The 16,731-nt window shown below is 37.9% G+C and overlaps 1 protein-coding gene across 1 annotated transcript in view; it reads right to left on the reverse strand.

Annotated features, from left to right (window-relative positions):
• LOC136697214 (chemokine XC receptor 1-like) overlaps positions 1–15,871 on the reverse strand; it is a 30,486-nt gene extending 14,615 nt beyond the window's left edge. The window contains exons 1-3 of the mRNA XM_066672245.1: positions 15,697–15,871; positions 15,051–15,489; positions 6,245–6,257 (exon numbers count right to left, since the gene is read on the reverse strand). Of these exons, the coding sequence (XP_066528342.1) occupies positions 6,245–6,257; positions 15,051–15,489; positions 15,697–15,700 (456 nt within the window). The 5' untranslated portion in view covers positions 15,701–15,871. The remainder of the gene's footprint in view (positions 1–6,244; positions 6,258–15,050; positions 15,490–15,696) is intronic.
• Between the last annotated feature and the right edge of the window lie 860 nt (positions 15,872–16,731).

Here is a 16,731-nt window from a genome sequence, read left to right on the forward strand (position 1 = left end):
CTGTTCCCAGCACAAGTTCTTGGAGTTCTCCATGTATAGTGGTGCCGAAACCTGACGGGTCAGTGAGTTTTTGTACAGATTACCGGAGAGTTAATTCTATTACTACACCCGATTCGTTTCCACTTCCTAGAATGGAGGACTGTATTGATAGAGTTGGATCTGCAAAATTTGTTACAAAACTAGATTTACTGAAAGGTTACTGGCAAGTGCCATTAACCCAGCGTGCTTCTGACATTTCTGCTTTTGTAACTCCTGATAGTTTTCTACAATATACAGTTCTTCCTTTTGGACTTAGAAATGCTCCTGCTACTTTTCAACATTTGATGAATCACGTATTAGTTGGTATAACTAATTGTGATGCGTATTTGGATGATATTGTCATTTATTCATCTAAATGGGTTGACCATTTGCAAACTCTTTCAGAAGTATTCAGTCGGTTGCAGAATGCTTCCCTTACATTAAATTTAGCAAAATGTGAATTTGCTAAAGCTGTAGTGACTTACTTGGGTCGTGAGGTTGGCCAAGGTCAAGTCCGGCCTGTACATGCCAAAATTTCTGCCATTTTGGACTTTCCTGCCCCCACTAACCGGCGTGAGTTAAGGAGATTTTTAGGAATGGCTGGGTTTTATCGTGCGTTTTGTAGAAACTTTTCTAGTCTAGTGTCTCCTCTTACTGCCCTACTTCAAAAGGGACAGCTACTCATGTGGTCTCCCGAGTGTAAGTTAGCTTTTGACGCCGTCAAAGCTGTTTTGTGTAACTCTCCAGTCCTTACTGCACCAAATTGAGATGCCTTTTAAGCTTGAAGTAGATGCAAGTGGGATAGGTGCAGGGGCTGTATTGCTACAGGAAGATCACCAAGGCATTGACCATCCTGTTTGTTATTTTTCAAAGAAATTCAACAAACATCAGTTACACTATAGTACTATCGAAAAGGAAACGTTAGCTCTTTTGTTGGCTTTGCAACATTTCGAAGTTTATGTTGGATCAAGTTCAGTGCTGATAGTGGTTTACACTGACCACAACCCACTGGTCTTTCTTAACCGAATGAGCAATCATACTCAACGTCTTTTGAGATGGTCATTGTTGGTACAATCTTTCCCTCTAGAGATACATCATAAAAAGGGAAGTGAAAATATAGTTCCTGATGCTTTGTCACGTGTTTAATTTTATACAGTTTCAAACATGTTGTTTGATTCTGTAGGGTGGGGGTGTTGCGTCTAGTGACTTGTGTTGTGTTTCTCTACTCTGAGTAAATGCCACAGGTGCTGCTGCTGATTTGCTGCTGGAACCGTGCTCTGGTTGGCTGACAGATTTAAGGCGGAACAGATATATAAAGCCCTGCTGGATGACGGAATGAAGCTCCTCCTCTTCCTCCTTGCCATTGCTTCTTCCTGCCAGATGAAGGCTAGTGTATGTTCATCTGTGAACATGCTATTGTTTGTGATTCAGCTCATGCTATTGTGTGTGAGTCAGCTGTCTAATGTAGTGTTAACCTAATAGTTATCCTACTCAGTTGGAAGCTGTAGGGGGTGTAGCCTTATTTGTTTTCATTAGAGGTTGAATTGCATTCTATTTGTTAGGGAGTTAGGTCATGTTTTTGTATTTTCTTTCTTTATTTTGGGTTGGTAAGTTATATATATGTTGGGTGGAATGGGATTTGTTTATTTTAGGCTTAGACCACTTCTGAAGTTTTGCTTCCATTATCATCTTGGAGTAAATAAAACATTTGGAGATTTTTTTTTTTTTACTTTATGTTGCGGCTTACCTAGACAGGCTGTAACACTAGGTAAAACAGTTCACCTTCCCTGTAAATGTGGAAGACTTAATAGGGCGAATAATTGGAAAAATAGTCTTGACCAGAGAATCTTTTGTTTAATGCCTTTAGATGGTTCAAAATTAGAGATGATTGTTCAATTCTTTTGCATACTGTTACATGGGAGGACCAAGGGGAATACACTTGTACTTATTTAGAGCCAGAGCTTAAATTTATACCAATTCAAAATATGTGGAGAGAAGGTTACATAACTCATACAGTGACAATTATGATAAAGAACTCAAGTCCTATTAAATAAAGTTTACACAGTTACTAAAGGAGTTCTGGATCAAAGTACTGTAACAACCACTCTGGAAATTAATAAAACACATAAAAACCTAATCACTTTAGCTTCAGAAATAATTAAGGGAAATAATACAATGAATCAAATTACTGCTTTAGCTATGTCATCAAAGGAGTTGAATGCTTGGTTAATACAAAGATTTGGTCCAATGGGAACAATGTTAGCTCAAGTTTTTGGAGCAGCTCTTTTGTTGTTGTTTTGTCTCACTGTTGTTAACCTGTGCTAAGGCTATGATACTAAAATGGGTTGGAGTTGTGATGCCTGGAGGTCAAGTGCAGATGCCGTTATTAAGTGGAACTGACTCAGACGAACATGACAATGAAATATTGGAAAGTAACCTGGTGGAGAAATATCCGTTTTGAAATTCTTTTATTATTCTTTTACTATTTAACTACCGGTATATCATTATTTTATTAATGTATTACATTTTTCATTAATAATTTATTATAATGATGTTATGGGCATGGATGTTTCTCTTGTATCTCTGTCCTGTCCTGTCCATATGTTCTAGGATCCAGTCCTGGGTTCCTGACTGACTGGATGCCGGAATCTGTGTCCATGGTTTGGCTTCAACCATCAGCTATAAATGAGAGTTACGTCATACCCGGCAGGAATGGTTCCTCACTTAATTGTTTACCTTTTGCGCTGTTGTACTCGGTTCGTGTTTTGAATTGTTAATTGTTGAATGTTTTTGAGAGTGTTGCCTGTCTGTTGTACCTGTTTGTAAACGTGTACCAGTTGTAGGGAGTGGCTGCCGTTTTGTTTTGGGAACTGGGGTTTGTCTCTGTTTATACACAGCAAGGGAGTAAGGTTAGCACATTGTCTTTGTTTTTGTCGTCTTTCACAGGTTAGTTAGTGTACCTAAAGGTAGTTAGTGTGGGGTTTGTTTGTTGTTTTGGCCTGGGTCACTCCTGAAGTCATTTTTCTGGTCACTAACTGTATCGATCACATCAATACATTTCACAAAAACTGTCCTAAGTTGTAGTTTTTTTTTCACTCCTCACACTCCGTTATTTCATTTTTGTGTTGCGGTCTGACCTAGACCAGGTCGTAACAATGAATTGAAGAGTAAAATAATAATAATAATAATAATAATAATTTGTATTAATTTGTGTTGTTGTTACTATTTGCATCTGTTATTTTTGCAAAAGATACTGGTTGTTGTTTCTTTCTTCCAGGTGGATGGTTGTTTGAGGTTCCGATGTTCTACAGGGATCCTGAATTTGGACATTAGTTTGATTTTATTTTCTGAGGTTTCTATATACATTTACCTAAGTCCCTACATATATAGTAATAATTTAAATTGGACAGGAGTACTTTTAATTGATCGCTTGTCAGCAGGATTTTGAGAGAATTTTTTTAGAATGTTTGAAGGATAGTTCAAGAAAGATGGCTGCCTGGCAGGGTTTTCGCTCTCACACTCCACAAAAATGTATAATATTGTGTATGGTTTAACATTAAATTGCTACAACTATGTACATTATTCTTGACAACATATGTTATACTTAAATTTCCGAGAAAGTGTATGTGTGTATATATATATATATATATATATATATATATATATATATATATAGTCTCGAAGGGGGGAATGATGTATATTTTACAAATAATATAATTTAATGTCCGCTCATGTATAAGTTTAAGTATATTTAAGTATTATGTATAATTAAGTATATTGTACAAAGAGATTTGCCACATGTGAAAATGTGTCTAAAATACCGCATGATTTCTTTAATTGATTGTTATAATTATATCAGGGGTCCCTAGTCTAAAGGTCCAGGACTCACTAAAGATAGGTCTCTCAGTCCAAGACAGATAAGATTAAGTGAATAAAATGCTTACCTTAGAAAATATATTTACCTTAGTTTCACAAAAACAACCAACCTATATAAACAGATGAGCTTTGGACTAAAGTGAGAAGATATTGGCTAACTTCTCAGCAAGCTGTCCATTGGGGCTTGTTAAAGACGAATTTCAGAAGACTGAGAAAATGTCCTTAGACCCCAAAGGGTTAAGCTGGAAAATATTAAGTGGGAATGAACGCAGCTCCGTGTACAAATCCAGTCAGAAGAGAAGATTTTATTCATTTCTTGTAGCTCACAAAAATAAGTAAATGAATAAATAAATAAATGACAAAAACATTTTTAAAGTCTCTGTTGTCGTTTGGAGATGCTCCCAGTGGCTGGTTTGTGCTAGAGTTCTGCATTTTGCCATGTTGACAAACCTCTCTGGCTCTCTCAGCCCTCTGCAATGTTCACATGTCACGTTTGGAGCTTGCAGATATACAGAAGGTTGAGGGCCTGAATCAATCCCACCCACAGCATACATGCTTTGGTTTGCTTTCCACACACATTCAGCAGTTGCTTGACCTCTGTCACAATGGACACGTCTACTGCACTGTAAAAAATGTGACCCATTAGTTAAAAAAATTATGGCAACAAAGTGACACGTAATATTAATGAGTAGATTCTAATTTTCCAACTTTTAAGTAACATTCATTGAATAAATTAACTAAATTTAAGCAAGAAGATTATGTAAATGTCAATAAAATGCACAGTTAAAATGTGTTGGATTTAGTAATAACATGCCTAAATATGAATTAATATAGCTCAAAAATATTGAGTAAATACAACTGAATTTTACAAGGACTATTTATCTGAGAAAACTTAATTAATATTTACTAAATATCTTGCAAGTATTGATTGACATTTACTAAATATCTGGCAAAAATTGAGTAGCATGTACTAGGTTTCTGGAGAAAGCTTGTTTCTATTTACTAATTATAGTAACTTTACATCTATTCAATAATATCACGTGTCACTTTGTTGCCATAATTTTTTATGTTAAATCTACTTAATATGTCCTTTTTGTGCCATGTTCGAGTCAACAGGTCAATGTGCATAAAAATAATACCAGGTAAACATTTATTCATACAAAAATTGAAAATTGATACAACTACATCAAGGATCACAGGCAGAATATATTTTGGGGATGTGATGCAAGGTCAAAACTTGTTGGTGCACTTAAATCTCAACAATGTTTTGAGACTGCACTCATCTTATACCAGATCAATTTAATTAGGATTCAGCATTCACCTGCAAATAGATGAATATTAGCTTTAACTTCATAAGCAAGTGTAATGTTTTAGTGTTGGTCTTTTCTATTCATCTATTTGCAGGTGCGTCCTGAGTCCTAATTAGATTAACTGGGTATAATTGTTAACAAAATATGATCTCTTGTATTTGAAATACATTATGTACATAAAATATAAACAGACATAACCTTGCTGTACAGTCAAATAATTTAAACCAGACTGTAGACAGTGAGCAAACACAGGTCATAAAATTGTATAGAAACGATTGGAATTGGAATTTGTCTTGCTTTTAATAAGTACTAATTATATTGTTTATAGTAGTGCCCTCAAGTCACGCTCGAATTTAGTTTTACGATTCAGATTCACAGAAAAAAACAGCAAAAAACTACGAGCCATATCAGCTACAGCCTGTTTTCGAACGCTACTAAATGTCCGAAACACAAATTAGTGCAAATAAACAGTGAATATAACACATTTCTGACACAGAAATAACACAGCAGTAAAAGTGTCAGAGTGATCTGAATGGTCTACTTTAACAGAAACCATCGGGTATATGGCGCGAAAAGAGAAAATGCGATTGGGAAATAGATTAAAAAAAAAACTTAGCAGAAAAACAAAGAGATTAAAAATAAAAACAAATAGGTGTTCCTACACAATATTATGAAAACATGCATTCTCATATATTGAGTATGGAATGCTAACATAATACGTAAAATGTTAAATGTTTAGTAAACAGACGAATCATTGGCACTAATTTCGTGGTGTGCAGTGTTCCTCTAATTTGCTGAACTCTATTCAAACGCAGCTCTGTGTATGAAGTGAGAGTGCGCTAGTGCTGCAATGACCGTTTGAAAGTGTACTCTCACAGAGACTGAGCGTCGTGTCATGGCTTCATTATACCGTCAACAGACACATGAAACAACATGCAAACTACAGAAAGCACAACATCAGCTTCTTAAAACCGTAATTCAGGATTGTAATCACAAAAACACTTTTTTTAATCAAACGTTGTTCCTCACCATCAGCTAACTCTCCAGTCTGTGCTCGAAACCGGTCTTTACGGAGCACCAGTGTTTGTAAATAAACCGCCTCAGTTCCCTGCTAGGCCTCTCTCTCCCTGCTCATAGCAGAGGCATCTGGTGTTGTTTTAGACAGAGAAAAGAACTCCAAACTTTGAAAACAACGAACAGAAGTGAGGATTACTCTATTCCTGCTCCATGGTTTTGCGGTTTCGGATCTCTTAAGGTGGAAATGCCTCCAAACTCCGGAGATGGCTAACTGCATTAGCGACAGTGCTACAAACTAAACACCTCGAGTTACAAATGAGTGTCTCTGGTAAATCAATCAGTGAATTAAAAACTTACACACAAGTTAAACTTCATCCACATACAAACAACTGTCGTCCCCCCCCCCCCAAACACACCGGTCCACCTTAAAAATGCGGAGCTTAGAACTGCGTGTCGCCACATTTAAGAGCGCCTCAAACAAAATACACAAATGTAGATAAAAATTGTTCTTTTGCTGTTAATAATTTAAAAGCTGTTCACTTTGGGAAGTCCTGGGACGTTCAGAACCAAACAATGCTGGTGTCCACGAGTTTCAAAATGCGTTGGGCGGAAGTGTATGATGAATTGCAAAATCCTGTAACTTAATGATGTGATATATGTTCAAAACAACTTCAAATATTATCACTGGCAACATTTAGAATTATGCTGACAGCAAATTTGTTTGGCCTGCATGAGCATAAATTTATATTTTTGATTAAAAATGGGCCCTTACTCCTCCCTCTCTGCAGTTGCTCTGCCATGCTTGTTTTCTCCGATGTCTGTTACTCTCTCGGGGTGTGGTCAAAGTCATGACATGATTGTGATTGGTTAATCAGGATCCAATCAGTAATCTGCATTACTGACATCACTCAATTACAGGGTATTTATTGGTTTAGAAGCAGAAATATGTCATGTCCATTGCAATCGACGTTGGGTCCGAAGGGGTTAATTCATAGGGCTTTTTTTTTGTAAACTTCTCAACAATATGAAAGTCAGGTTTAAAATGTAAAGCAATAGAATATCAACATCCTAAAGAAGAAAAAAATGTCAATGTGTGTAATGTATGTTTGTTTATTTATTTATTTACATTTTTTTATTGTCCCTATAGTGGTCATTTGACTGCTGTGACTAGTCTGTGCACTCACCTATTTTTGGTAAGGGAAGATTCGTATGTCTCCCCAACTAAAACAACACTGATGACACCTGCCTAATGCTCAGAATCAATCGTTTATTCGTTTCTTTCTGTGTTTTATTGTTCTACTAATATATTTAAAGTAGTTTTTCGTCTTTCTGGTCACTCTAGCTGTCCATGCTATTGCCATCCATCTCGTCTTATTGACCAAAGTAACGGACAGTGTGTAGTTCTCCATGCAGGTTCAGAGACGGTGGTTCAGAGACAGGCACAGTGGGCTAAAGCGCTGCTTCTGAGATCAGTGGACGGTACACTCAAGGGTTCGAGACCGGACTGCCTCGTCCTTAGCTTAGGACGCTGACCAGCGGGCTATCCACGCTCTCAGGACAAACGCCGTTGCTGAAGGAGCAGCCGGGTTTTTTTGTGTGTGTGTGTTTTGTTTTGTTTATTTCCACCCCTTTTCTTCTCTATCGCCGAATATATTATATATATATATATATATATATATATATATATATATATATATATATATATATATATCACAGCAGAATTTATTTTAGTTTACGTGTTGGACATCACCACATAGTGTAGTTTAGCTTGATTAGAGTCAAATGTCAAACCACGTATTTATCATTGAACAGGCTACCTCTTTAACCCTTTGAGGTTTATGAGAATTCATTACTTGATAGCGTCAAACGTTTTTAATCATACATTAAACAAAACAGACTCCTGTTTTTCACAAGTAATCCAACTATCTGCACACGGATTTCCAGCCGTCCACACTCGACCGCTTTCGGGAAAAAAAACAAACCGAGCACACCGTTTACTCTAACTTACATCGGGAACAGCTCGGCCTTTAAGAATCCACCTTTTAAACAATTATAAACATGCGAGATCGCTTCGGAATTTGTTTTTAAAACACTTACAGTCGCAGGAGAGGTGCTGCAGCGGTGTAAAGCTCCTAGAACCCGTTTAATGCTAACGAAATATCCCGGAGATCCTAGCGCTCAGGCAACGGAACGTTTTTTACGTATTGACGCCCAGACAATGGAAGTTTTTTTGCGTTATGGCTTTGTGAATACAAAGGTTAGGGTGTTTTTTCCCCTAGGTTCCAGTGTTAATTTTAGACCAATGAGTGCCGCTGTCCTCGAAGCACTCTCCGCACGGATTCGCTTACAGCTCTTAGCAGGCGGGTCAGAGGTGATTGAACCTCTGTAGACCAATAGTAGGGACTCAGGCATAGACAAAGATAGACTATGTGCAGAGATCACTCACTCGCTGGGTTTGGATAAGAGAGGAAGCGCTCGGGAGCCCCTACGGCTGAATGAGCGCTTTAGAGATGTACAGAAATAACAATCCCGTGTTCACCAAACCCCAGATATACATTAGTGAACTGCAGAATAGTAGGCGTTTCTTGTTGTATTGGCTTTGTTCTCTATTTGAGTTTCTCAAATGGAAATTAAATGGTGGAAACTAAAGCCTGGGTGTGAATAAATATCTTGCCCCAACGGTCATCTTTAATTTAAACCCCAAATTATCATTGTGTTTTATTTAGAACCTAAGAAATCTAGGGTTAGTGATTGCTCGGGGATAGTCAATTCCCCCAAGTAGACGGCTGCATCCGAAATCGCATACCTCCATACTACACGGTACTCTGAGGTACTGGTGCTGTTGTCCCACCGCTCATGAACGATCACTCGGGTTTGTTGATGCTGAAGCAGGGAGATGCCAATGTTTCAGAGTTACCTGCTGGTTCTCTCCTTTTAGGCTGACTGTTGTAGTTAAACCTGCCGGAGTCGCTCGCCACACTCTGACAATATTCATATAGTCTATTATCCATGAACAGAAACTGAACTAATGCCACCCCTCTACTCCTTCTGAGTTAACGACTGCCCTCCTGTCCGGCAGGACAGCTGAGGGAAGATTGGCTGCTGACGGCTCTTGCTCACCTGCCTTAAGACCACATATCTGCTACTATCTCGAAATTTGACAGTATGCTAAGGCAGCGCCAGAGCGGATAGTGAGTCCAAATACACAATTTGCATCACCGAGTTGGCAAAAGTCTCTGCATGACTGCATCGAAAAAGATTTTAAAGTCAGGGTCCAAGGAACCACATGAATTTCTTTGGATACAGCAGTGTGCTCCAGTCACATACTCCAAATTCTCTCCAGACGGAGATGTGTTAATGTTTGGGGATATGATTAAATGTTCATAAATAGCTGTAGATTTCTGTAAGTAGCTTTACTTTAGAATTTTTTATATTTCTGAATAAATTAAGTCAAATTTCATCATTCATTAGAGAACACAGAAGCAAGGTTTAATGTAGGCGATGATGTAAATTTTCAAATTTGTTCTGAAGTTAACAAAAAAATAAATAAATAAATCAAACAATTCTGTGTCACAATATGCACTTTGCCCCTGCACTGCATCTGCTCTACTGGACTCTGCTCTACCTCTGTGGTTCCTGGTTGACTTTCACCCAATAAAGCCCCCGAGCCCCAAAATGTAGCCGATTATGTCGCAAAACACCATGTTAACCAAGAAGCACAGGCTTGGAAACTAAAGCAAAGGTGGCAGTAACTGGGGTTGAAGAACGCACCGGCGCGTCAACGACCATTTGCGATGTTTCTCTTAATACCTTAGAAATAGCACAGCGCAGAAATACAGTTCAAACACTCTGTGAATGTGCAGAAACTTCTCTTTCCTACGCGACATCCTGAATTACTGTACATCCTGAGTTATGAGCCTATGTATAAGCTTGAGACATGCCTCCTCTGCCTCTTGCCGTGTCTAACTGGTGGATTTGGTTGTTTTTAAGACTCTGATAAAACTATATGAATCACCAAAACTATTCATCCACATGTTTTCATAAGAAATATAAAGATTTTCTAAAATCAGATTTAAGTTTTTCAGGGCACTATAATTATATGACAAGTACTTTAAAGACGAATTTTAGAAAATGTCCTTAGACCCCAAAGGGTTAAGATGCTGTTCTTTTCATTGTAATAAATCTAATTATTTTGCAACGAAATAATGGTGTCGGCGTAGAGGTCTTTTTTAGTGTCTTCTTCACAATATTGAAATTAACTACATACATTTACTGGAATTAGCTGGAATGGCTAATTCACTTTTTTAAAGTAACAAATTGCTACCGTGAAAGATCCATATGATATGAAGATCTAACATTACTTGTAGTGCATAGAGACACATCTTACCAACATACTACAACCTTTAGCTTAGAAAAATGTGCCTTGGTTAAATTTTTATAATTTCTTTAGTAATAACAAATCGCTATTATGAGAAGTCCGTATGATATTCGTATCTAAAGTCTTTGGACCGTGGGAGGAAACCAGGGCACCCGGAGGAAACCCACTGGGAGAACACAACAAATACCTCACAGACAGTCACACGGAGCAGCACTCAAACCCACAACCTCCAGGACCCTGGAGTACGGTGTAAATTTTAGGACATCCTTAAGCCTCGGGCATTCAACAGAAAGGCATTATTCCTTGTACAGAATGACTTCAAGTCTCGGGAAAACCATTGTCAAATCAGATCTTGTGTAATTAAACATCAGGCTTCAGAGCAAATGGCCCCTGACTCAGAAAAAAGACTTAAGAGCAAAATGTGGTAGTTGATAGCTGAAATGGGAGTTGTTACTAGTAAAAACTATATCAGAGAGATCTTGAATTAGAGTTCTTACTATTAAAGTGGAGTTGGGACTTATCACTGGTGTCATTTTAGGCTAAAACAGCTTGCCATAGACTCTGGAATATGAAGCAACATTTTACGATCATAGGCTGTATGTACAAAAGAATGACACCAATAATAATAACAAACATAGGAGAGGTAGCCGTCGTACAAATGTGATACAAGTTTACTGCATGCCCGAGTCTTTATAAACTTTGCTCCCACGTTTTTATGAACTTTTTTCAGGGTTCCCCAAAATCTGGTCATATTTTGATTGGGTCACATTTATCTTTAACTGATGTTCCATAGATACCTCTTATGTTGGCTTGTCAAAGCCAACCTGTTATATCGTTTCTTGTTATTGTCTTTAACCATTTCTACACTGTTCCTTTTAACCTTTTCATGGATAAATATTGAAGCCAGTTTCTGCCATAAAAAAAACACCTTTTTCATTAATATGTAAGTTGCTATCTCAATAATTTGAGATACAACATTTTTTATATACAAAGTTAATATATTGAAAAATTGTGAGATACTGGATAAATACACTGCTCAAATAAATAAATAAATAAACACTTAAACAACACAATGTAACTGCAAGACAATCACACTTCTGTGAAATCAACATGTCCAGTTAGGAAGCAACACTGTGAATCAATTTCATCTGCCCTTGTGCAAATGGAACAAGCAAGTACAGGACAAAAAGTACAAGAACGGGTAGAAATGAGAGGAAATTACCAAGGCAACCCCTATAAAGTAATGGTTCTGCAGGTGGTGACCACAGACCACTTCTCTGTCCTCATCCTTTTTGGATGATGTTTTGGTCACTTTTGCATTTTGTCAGTGCTCTCACCCCTAAAGGTAGCATGAGGCAGTGTCTACAACCCACAGATGTTGCTCAGGTAGTGCAGCTCATCCAGAATGGGTCCCGAAGGTTTGCTATGTCTGTCATTTCAGTGTCCAGAGCATGGAGGAGATACCAAGAGACAGACCAGTACACCAGGAGACTTTTGGTCAGAATGAGGCTCCATGAGGGTAGTATAAGGGCCCGACATCCACAAGTGGGGCTTGTGCTTACAACCCAACACCGTGCAGGGTGATTGACATTTGCTACATAACACCAAGACTGGCAGATTTGCCATTGGTGCTGAGCCCCTCGATGAAAGCCATTCTGTCCCAGGCCACGCCTCACCACCCTGTCCATGAAAATCAGGAACAGGAGTGGAGACAAGGCACTGCCCTGACCAAATCCAATGCCCAAATTGAACAAGCCTGACTTACTGTAGATGATCCGAACACAGCTCAAACTCTGAGAGTACATGGACCGTACGGCTCGCAGAATTGACCCTGGCACCCCATACTCCTGGAACACCTCCCATAGAATCTCTCGGGGAACACAGTCATACGGCTTCTCTAAATCCACAAAGTATATGTAGAGTGGAGTAGTAATCTCCTGTGCCCCCTCAATCACCTGTGAAAAAGGTAAGATTTGGTCCATAGTTCCATGGCCAGGATGAAATCTGCATTGTTCCTCCTAATCCTAGGTTCGACTATCAGACAGATTCTCCTTTCCAGCACTATAACTGTCTGTGAGGAGTTGGTGTGTTCTCCCCGTGGGTTTCATCCGGGTGCTCCGGTTTCCTCCCACAGTCCAAAAACACACGGTGGATTGGTGACTCAAAAAGTGCCCGTAGGTGTGAGTGTGTGAGTGAATGTGTCTGTGTTGCCCTGTGAAGGATTGGTGCCCCCTCCAGGGTGTATTCCCACCTTGCGCCCAATGATTCCAGGTAGGCTCTGGATCCCCGTGACCCTGAATTGGATAAGTGGTTTCAGATAATGAATGAATGATATTATATTATATTAAATGTGTGTGTGTCTGCGTTGCCCTATGAAGGACTGGTGCCCCCTCCAGGGTGTATTCCCGCCTTGCGCCCAATGATTCCAGGTAGGCTCTGGACCCACCGCGACCCTGAATTGGATAAGCGGTTACAGATAATGAATGAATGAATGAATTATATTATATTATATTATATATAATAATTAATTATATATGTAATTATATCTAGCTGGTATCTCTCAACCTCACACACCAGCTCTGGCATATTTCCACCCATTGACAGTTATGTTCCATTTACCAAGAACTGCCAAGCTCCATGATGCCAGGTACAACAAAATACAACAAAATAAATATTAATTATACATTCATTATCTGTAAGTGCTTATCCAGTTCAGGGTCGCGGTGGGTCCAGAGCCTACTTGGAGTCATTGGGTGCAAGGTGGGAATACACCCTGGAGGGGGCCCCAGTCCTTCACAGGGAAACACACAAACACACCTTTGAGTCGCCAATCCACCTACCAACGTGTGTTTTTGGACTGTGGGAGGAAACCAGAGCACCCAGAGGAAACCCACACGGACACACCAACTCTTCACAGACAGTCACCCGGAGCGGGAATCGAACCCACAACCTCCAGGTTCCTGGAGCTGTGTGACTGCAACACTACCTGCTGCACCACCATGCCGCCCCTTAATTATACAACATAATAAATAAATTACATAATAAATCATTAATTAGTACAGAGCCTGTAGTAGTAATGTAGCATCACAATGATTTTAAAGGTGAAATTTTAAGGAAAATACCTAGTGTTGCTTTAATTTAATTAATGGTTTAAATATAATTCATGTTATTTATGGTATTTTTCTTGAAACTATATGATTAATACAGTCAAACAGACAACCCGAGGGTCTACACAGGCCTCTGGATCATTCAAAAGAGGCAATTTTGTCTCAAATTATGAACAGGGCAATTAAAACATGAGGATACATTGCAGAAAGTCAGCTCCATGGTACAAACAAAAAAACAATATTGTTTTATTTGGACTTTAAAACAGAAATAAAATCATGGAAGAGCTGAATAAAAACCTTCAATCACATAAATGTCAATCATTATGCAGTAATAAAAAGTGCAGCTGATACAGGGTGACAAACATAAACCATTCTATGTTAATTATATAGATATAGAGCACCATCCCACACATTTGATTAATAAAAGTGAAGTTATTTATCAGTGCTCTTCTAATCTTTCAAAATCTGAACCTGAACTCACTAATGCTCTTGTGGATGAATTCAGTCTCACAGCAATGCTCCAAGACTCCCAGCAGATGTTCTGAAGCCTCTGGATGTAATTATCTGTGTGTTCTAAATTTTTATGGTCTGCAATATCAGTTTTACTGTGTATATAAACCCACAAAAATATACACAATATTTTACAGCTACACAATAAACATTTTATTTACACTCATAATTATTACTTTATTTTAAAGTATTACAGATCTAGTTATTTTCACAAGTTTCAATTTTGACCGTTTTCTGATAATAAATTATTCATGCACAAAACCCAGCCAACATTTATCATAGTTTCATAACAAACAGTTAGTCAAAATTGTAGAAGAGCAATGCTGAACTAGAAGGAATGTGGTAACTTGGTGTAATTGTCTAAACCTTTGCTTTCAACAGTTTTCAAAACCTATTTATCTACAAGGTATAAAAATAATATACTAATTATATATTTATTTAGGCATTCACTCTGTGACCATACTGTATCTTAACAGGGTCTGATAGTTATGTAATTACCTCCATAGTTGTTTCATGGTCCATAAAACGAGCCCTGAGAATCTTAGTGAGGTTCTTGAAGCTTTTTTTACGAAAAAAAATAAATCTGTAGAAATATCTTCACATAATTTCTGAATTTTTTCCCAACAAAAACATAAAATCACTGGGTTAAGACAGCAGTGGGAGAAAGTGAGAAGTTTGAAGATATAAAGTGAGTAATCAAGATGATCACTGACTTTACAATCTGTAAAAGAGCTTTGCACTGAGGCTGGTATTGCTGCTGCAGCACTCACCACCCAAGCCAAGATATGAATAAATGCAACCTTTGGTCCTTTCTCTCTCAAACCTCTGTAGAACAGGGGGTGGACCACTGCTACATAGCGCTGAATAGTCAACAACATCAGGAACAACATGCTACTGTAAAATCCAACAAAGAAGACAAAGTTGACACCTTTGCACACTGCGTCTCCAAATATCCAGCCCCAGATGTAGTAACAGGCCCAAAATAGAAGTCCAAGAGTGAACATCAGGTCAGACACAGCCAAGTTGAGGATGAAAAGGTTGGTCAAGGATTTCAGGGACTCGTAGAGGACAAGGATCAACAGAACCATTACGTTACCAATGAGACTGAGAAGGATTACGATGGTGAAGAATATGGGAATTGCAATAGATCCAACTCTTACTACAGTTTCCTTGTCACATATTTCATCAGTTTCATTATCATAATAATAATCATACATCTGTAAACGTGTATTTTCCTCATCATACATATAATACAGCGATGAACTTGTATTTTCTGGAAAGCAAAGACAAAAACAAATCAGCCTCCTTCCAGTACAATGCTTCACTTGACAACACATAAGGTAAGGAACTTATGTTTCTGCAGAAAAGTCATACATACATCATCTGTGAATTTATATGGTACAGTTATTTTAATCAATACTAGCTTTAAATCCAAGAACAAACAACAGGTTTTACTCAGAGTTAAAAAGGCTGAACTTACCCATTTTTTGTGCCCAATTATTGTAATTCTTTCTTTGTGGAACTGTTTACCTTTCTCCAACGTGAGAACCAGAAAAAAAAATGTTTTTTTAGACTTTTAACATAACTTCTATTCTGAAAAATATATAGAGTCAATTTATTAGAAAAATTCAGGAGAGGTTAGTTCTTAAAGAACAAAAGCGTCTCCCCCCTCCACTTTTCTTAACATGTTCATATATTGTTCACACAAAGGAACTGAAAGAGCTTTTTTGTATAATGTGCAGTATTTATATTGCTTGCAAAGCACCTTTAGTTCTTCTGTTACTTCTTTTTTTATTATTATTATATTCCAAGATCAATAACTCAAGAACTGCTTTACCTCAAAACAATTTTTTGAAGATATTAAAAAACAAGTATTATTCTGCCACATAAAATGTAACCTAGCCATGAAGACATTTGTGTCCATGTCAAGCTAAAGCTATACAGAGACTAAGATTTACAGTTCAGTGGACCCATTATTCACTTTCTGTTATGAAAAAAAAAATAAATAGAAATTTCAAAGAATTAAAAACAGGAAAATGCTCTTTCTGTTTCTGAAGCTGTGGTCAGCGTGACTCGAGGTTCATTCAGTATGGGTTGAACCAGCTGTAAATAAATAGATGACTGAATAAATAAACCATGACTCTTTCCAGGCTCTGTCATTTTATTTATGCTTCTGGTTCTGTCCTGGTTAAAACAGACAGTGGCTCTGTGAAGTGATACAGCCTTTGTTCCCATCAAAACTGGTGCAAAATCAGGCAAGTTCTCTGGATGGCACCAAGGTTTATGAATCCTCAAAGGAACCAGTTAAAGAACCAGAGTTCATGGTCAAAAAGGACAATGACAGAGTGAAAATATTTTATATTGTGGAATGTTGATAAACAAAAATCAATTTTTCCTGTCCACTATCTTAATACCTAACAATAAACAATGATATTGAATCTCGTATGATCTCAATAATACACGTGAGGTTTGTCCTATAATGTGATATATTGGCACTGCAGTTCTGATCTTTGTG

Source organism: Hoplias malabaricus, chromosome 5 (assembly GCF_029633855.1).
Source record: "Hoplias malabaricus isolate fHopMal1 chromosome 5, fHopMal1.hap1, whole genome shotgun sequence".
NCBI classification, from domain to species: domain Eukaryota; kingdom Metazoa; phylum Chordata; class Actinopteri; order Characiformes; family Erythrinidae; genus Hoplias; species Hoplias malabaricus.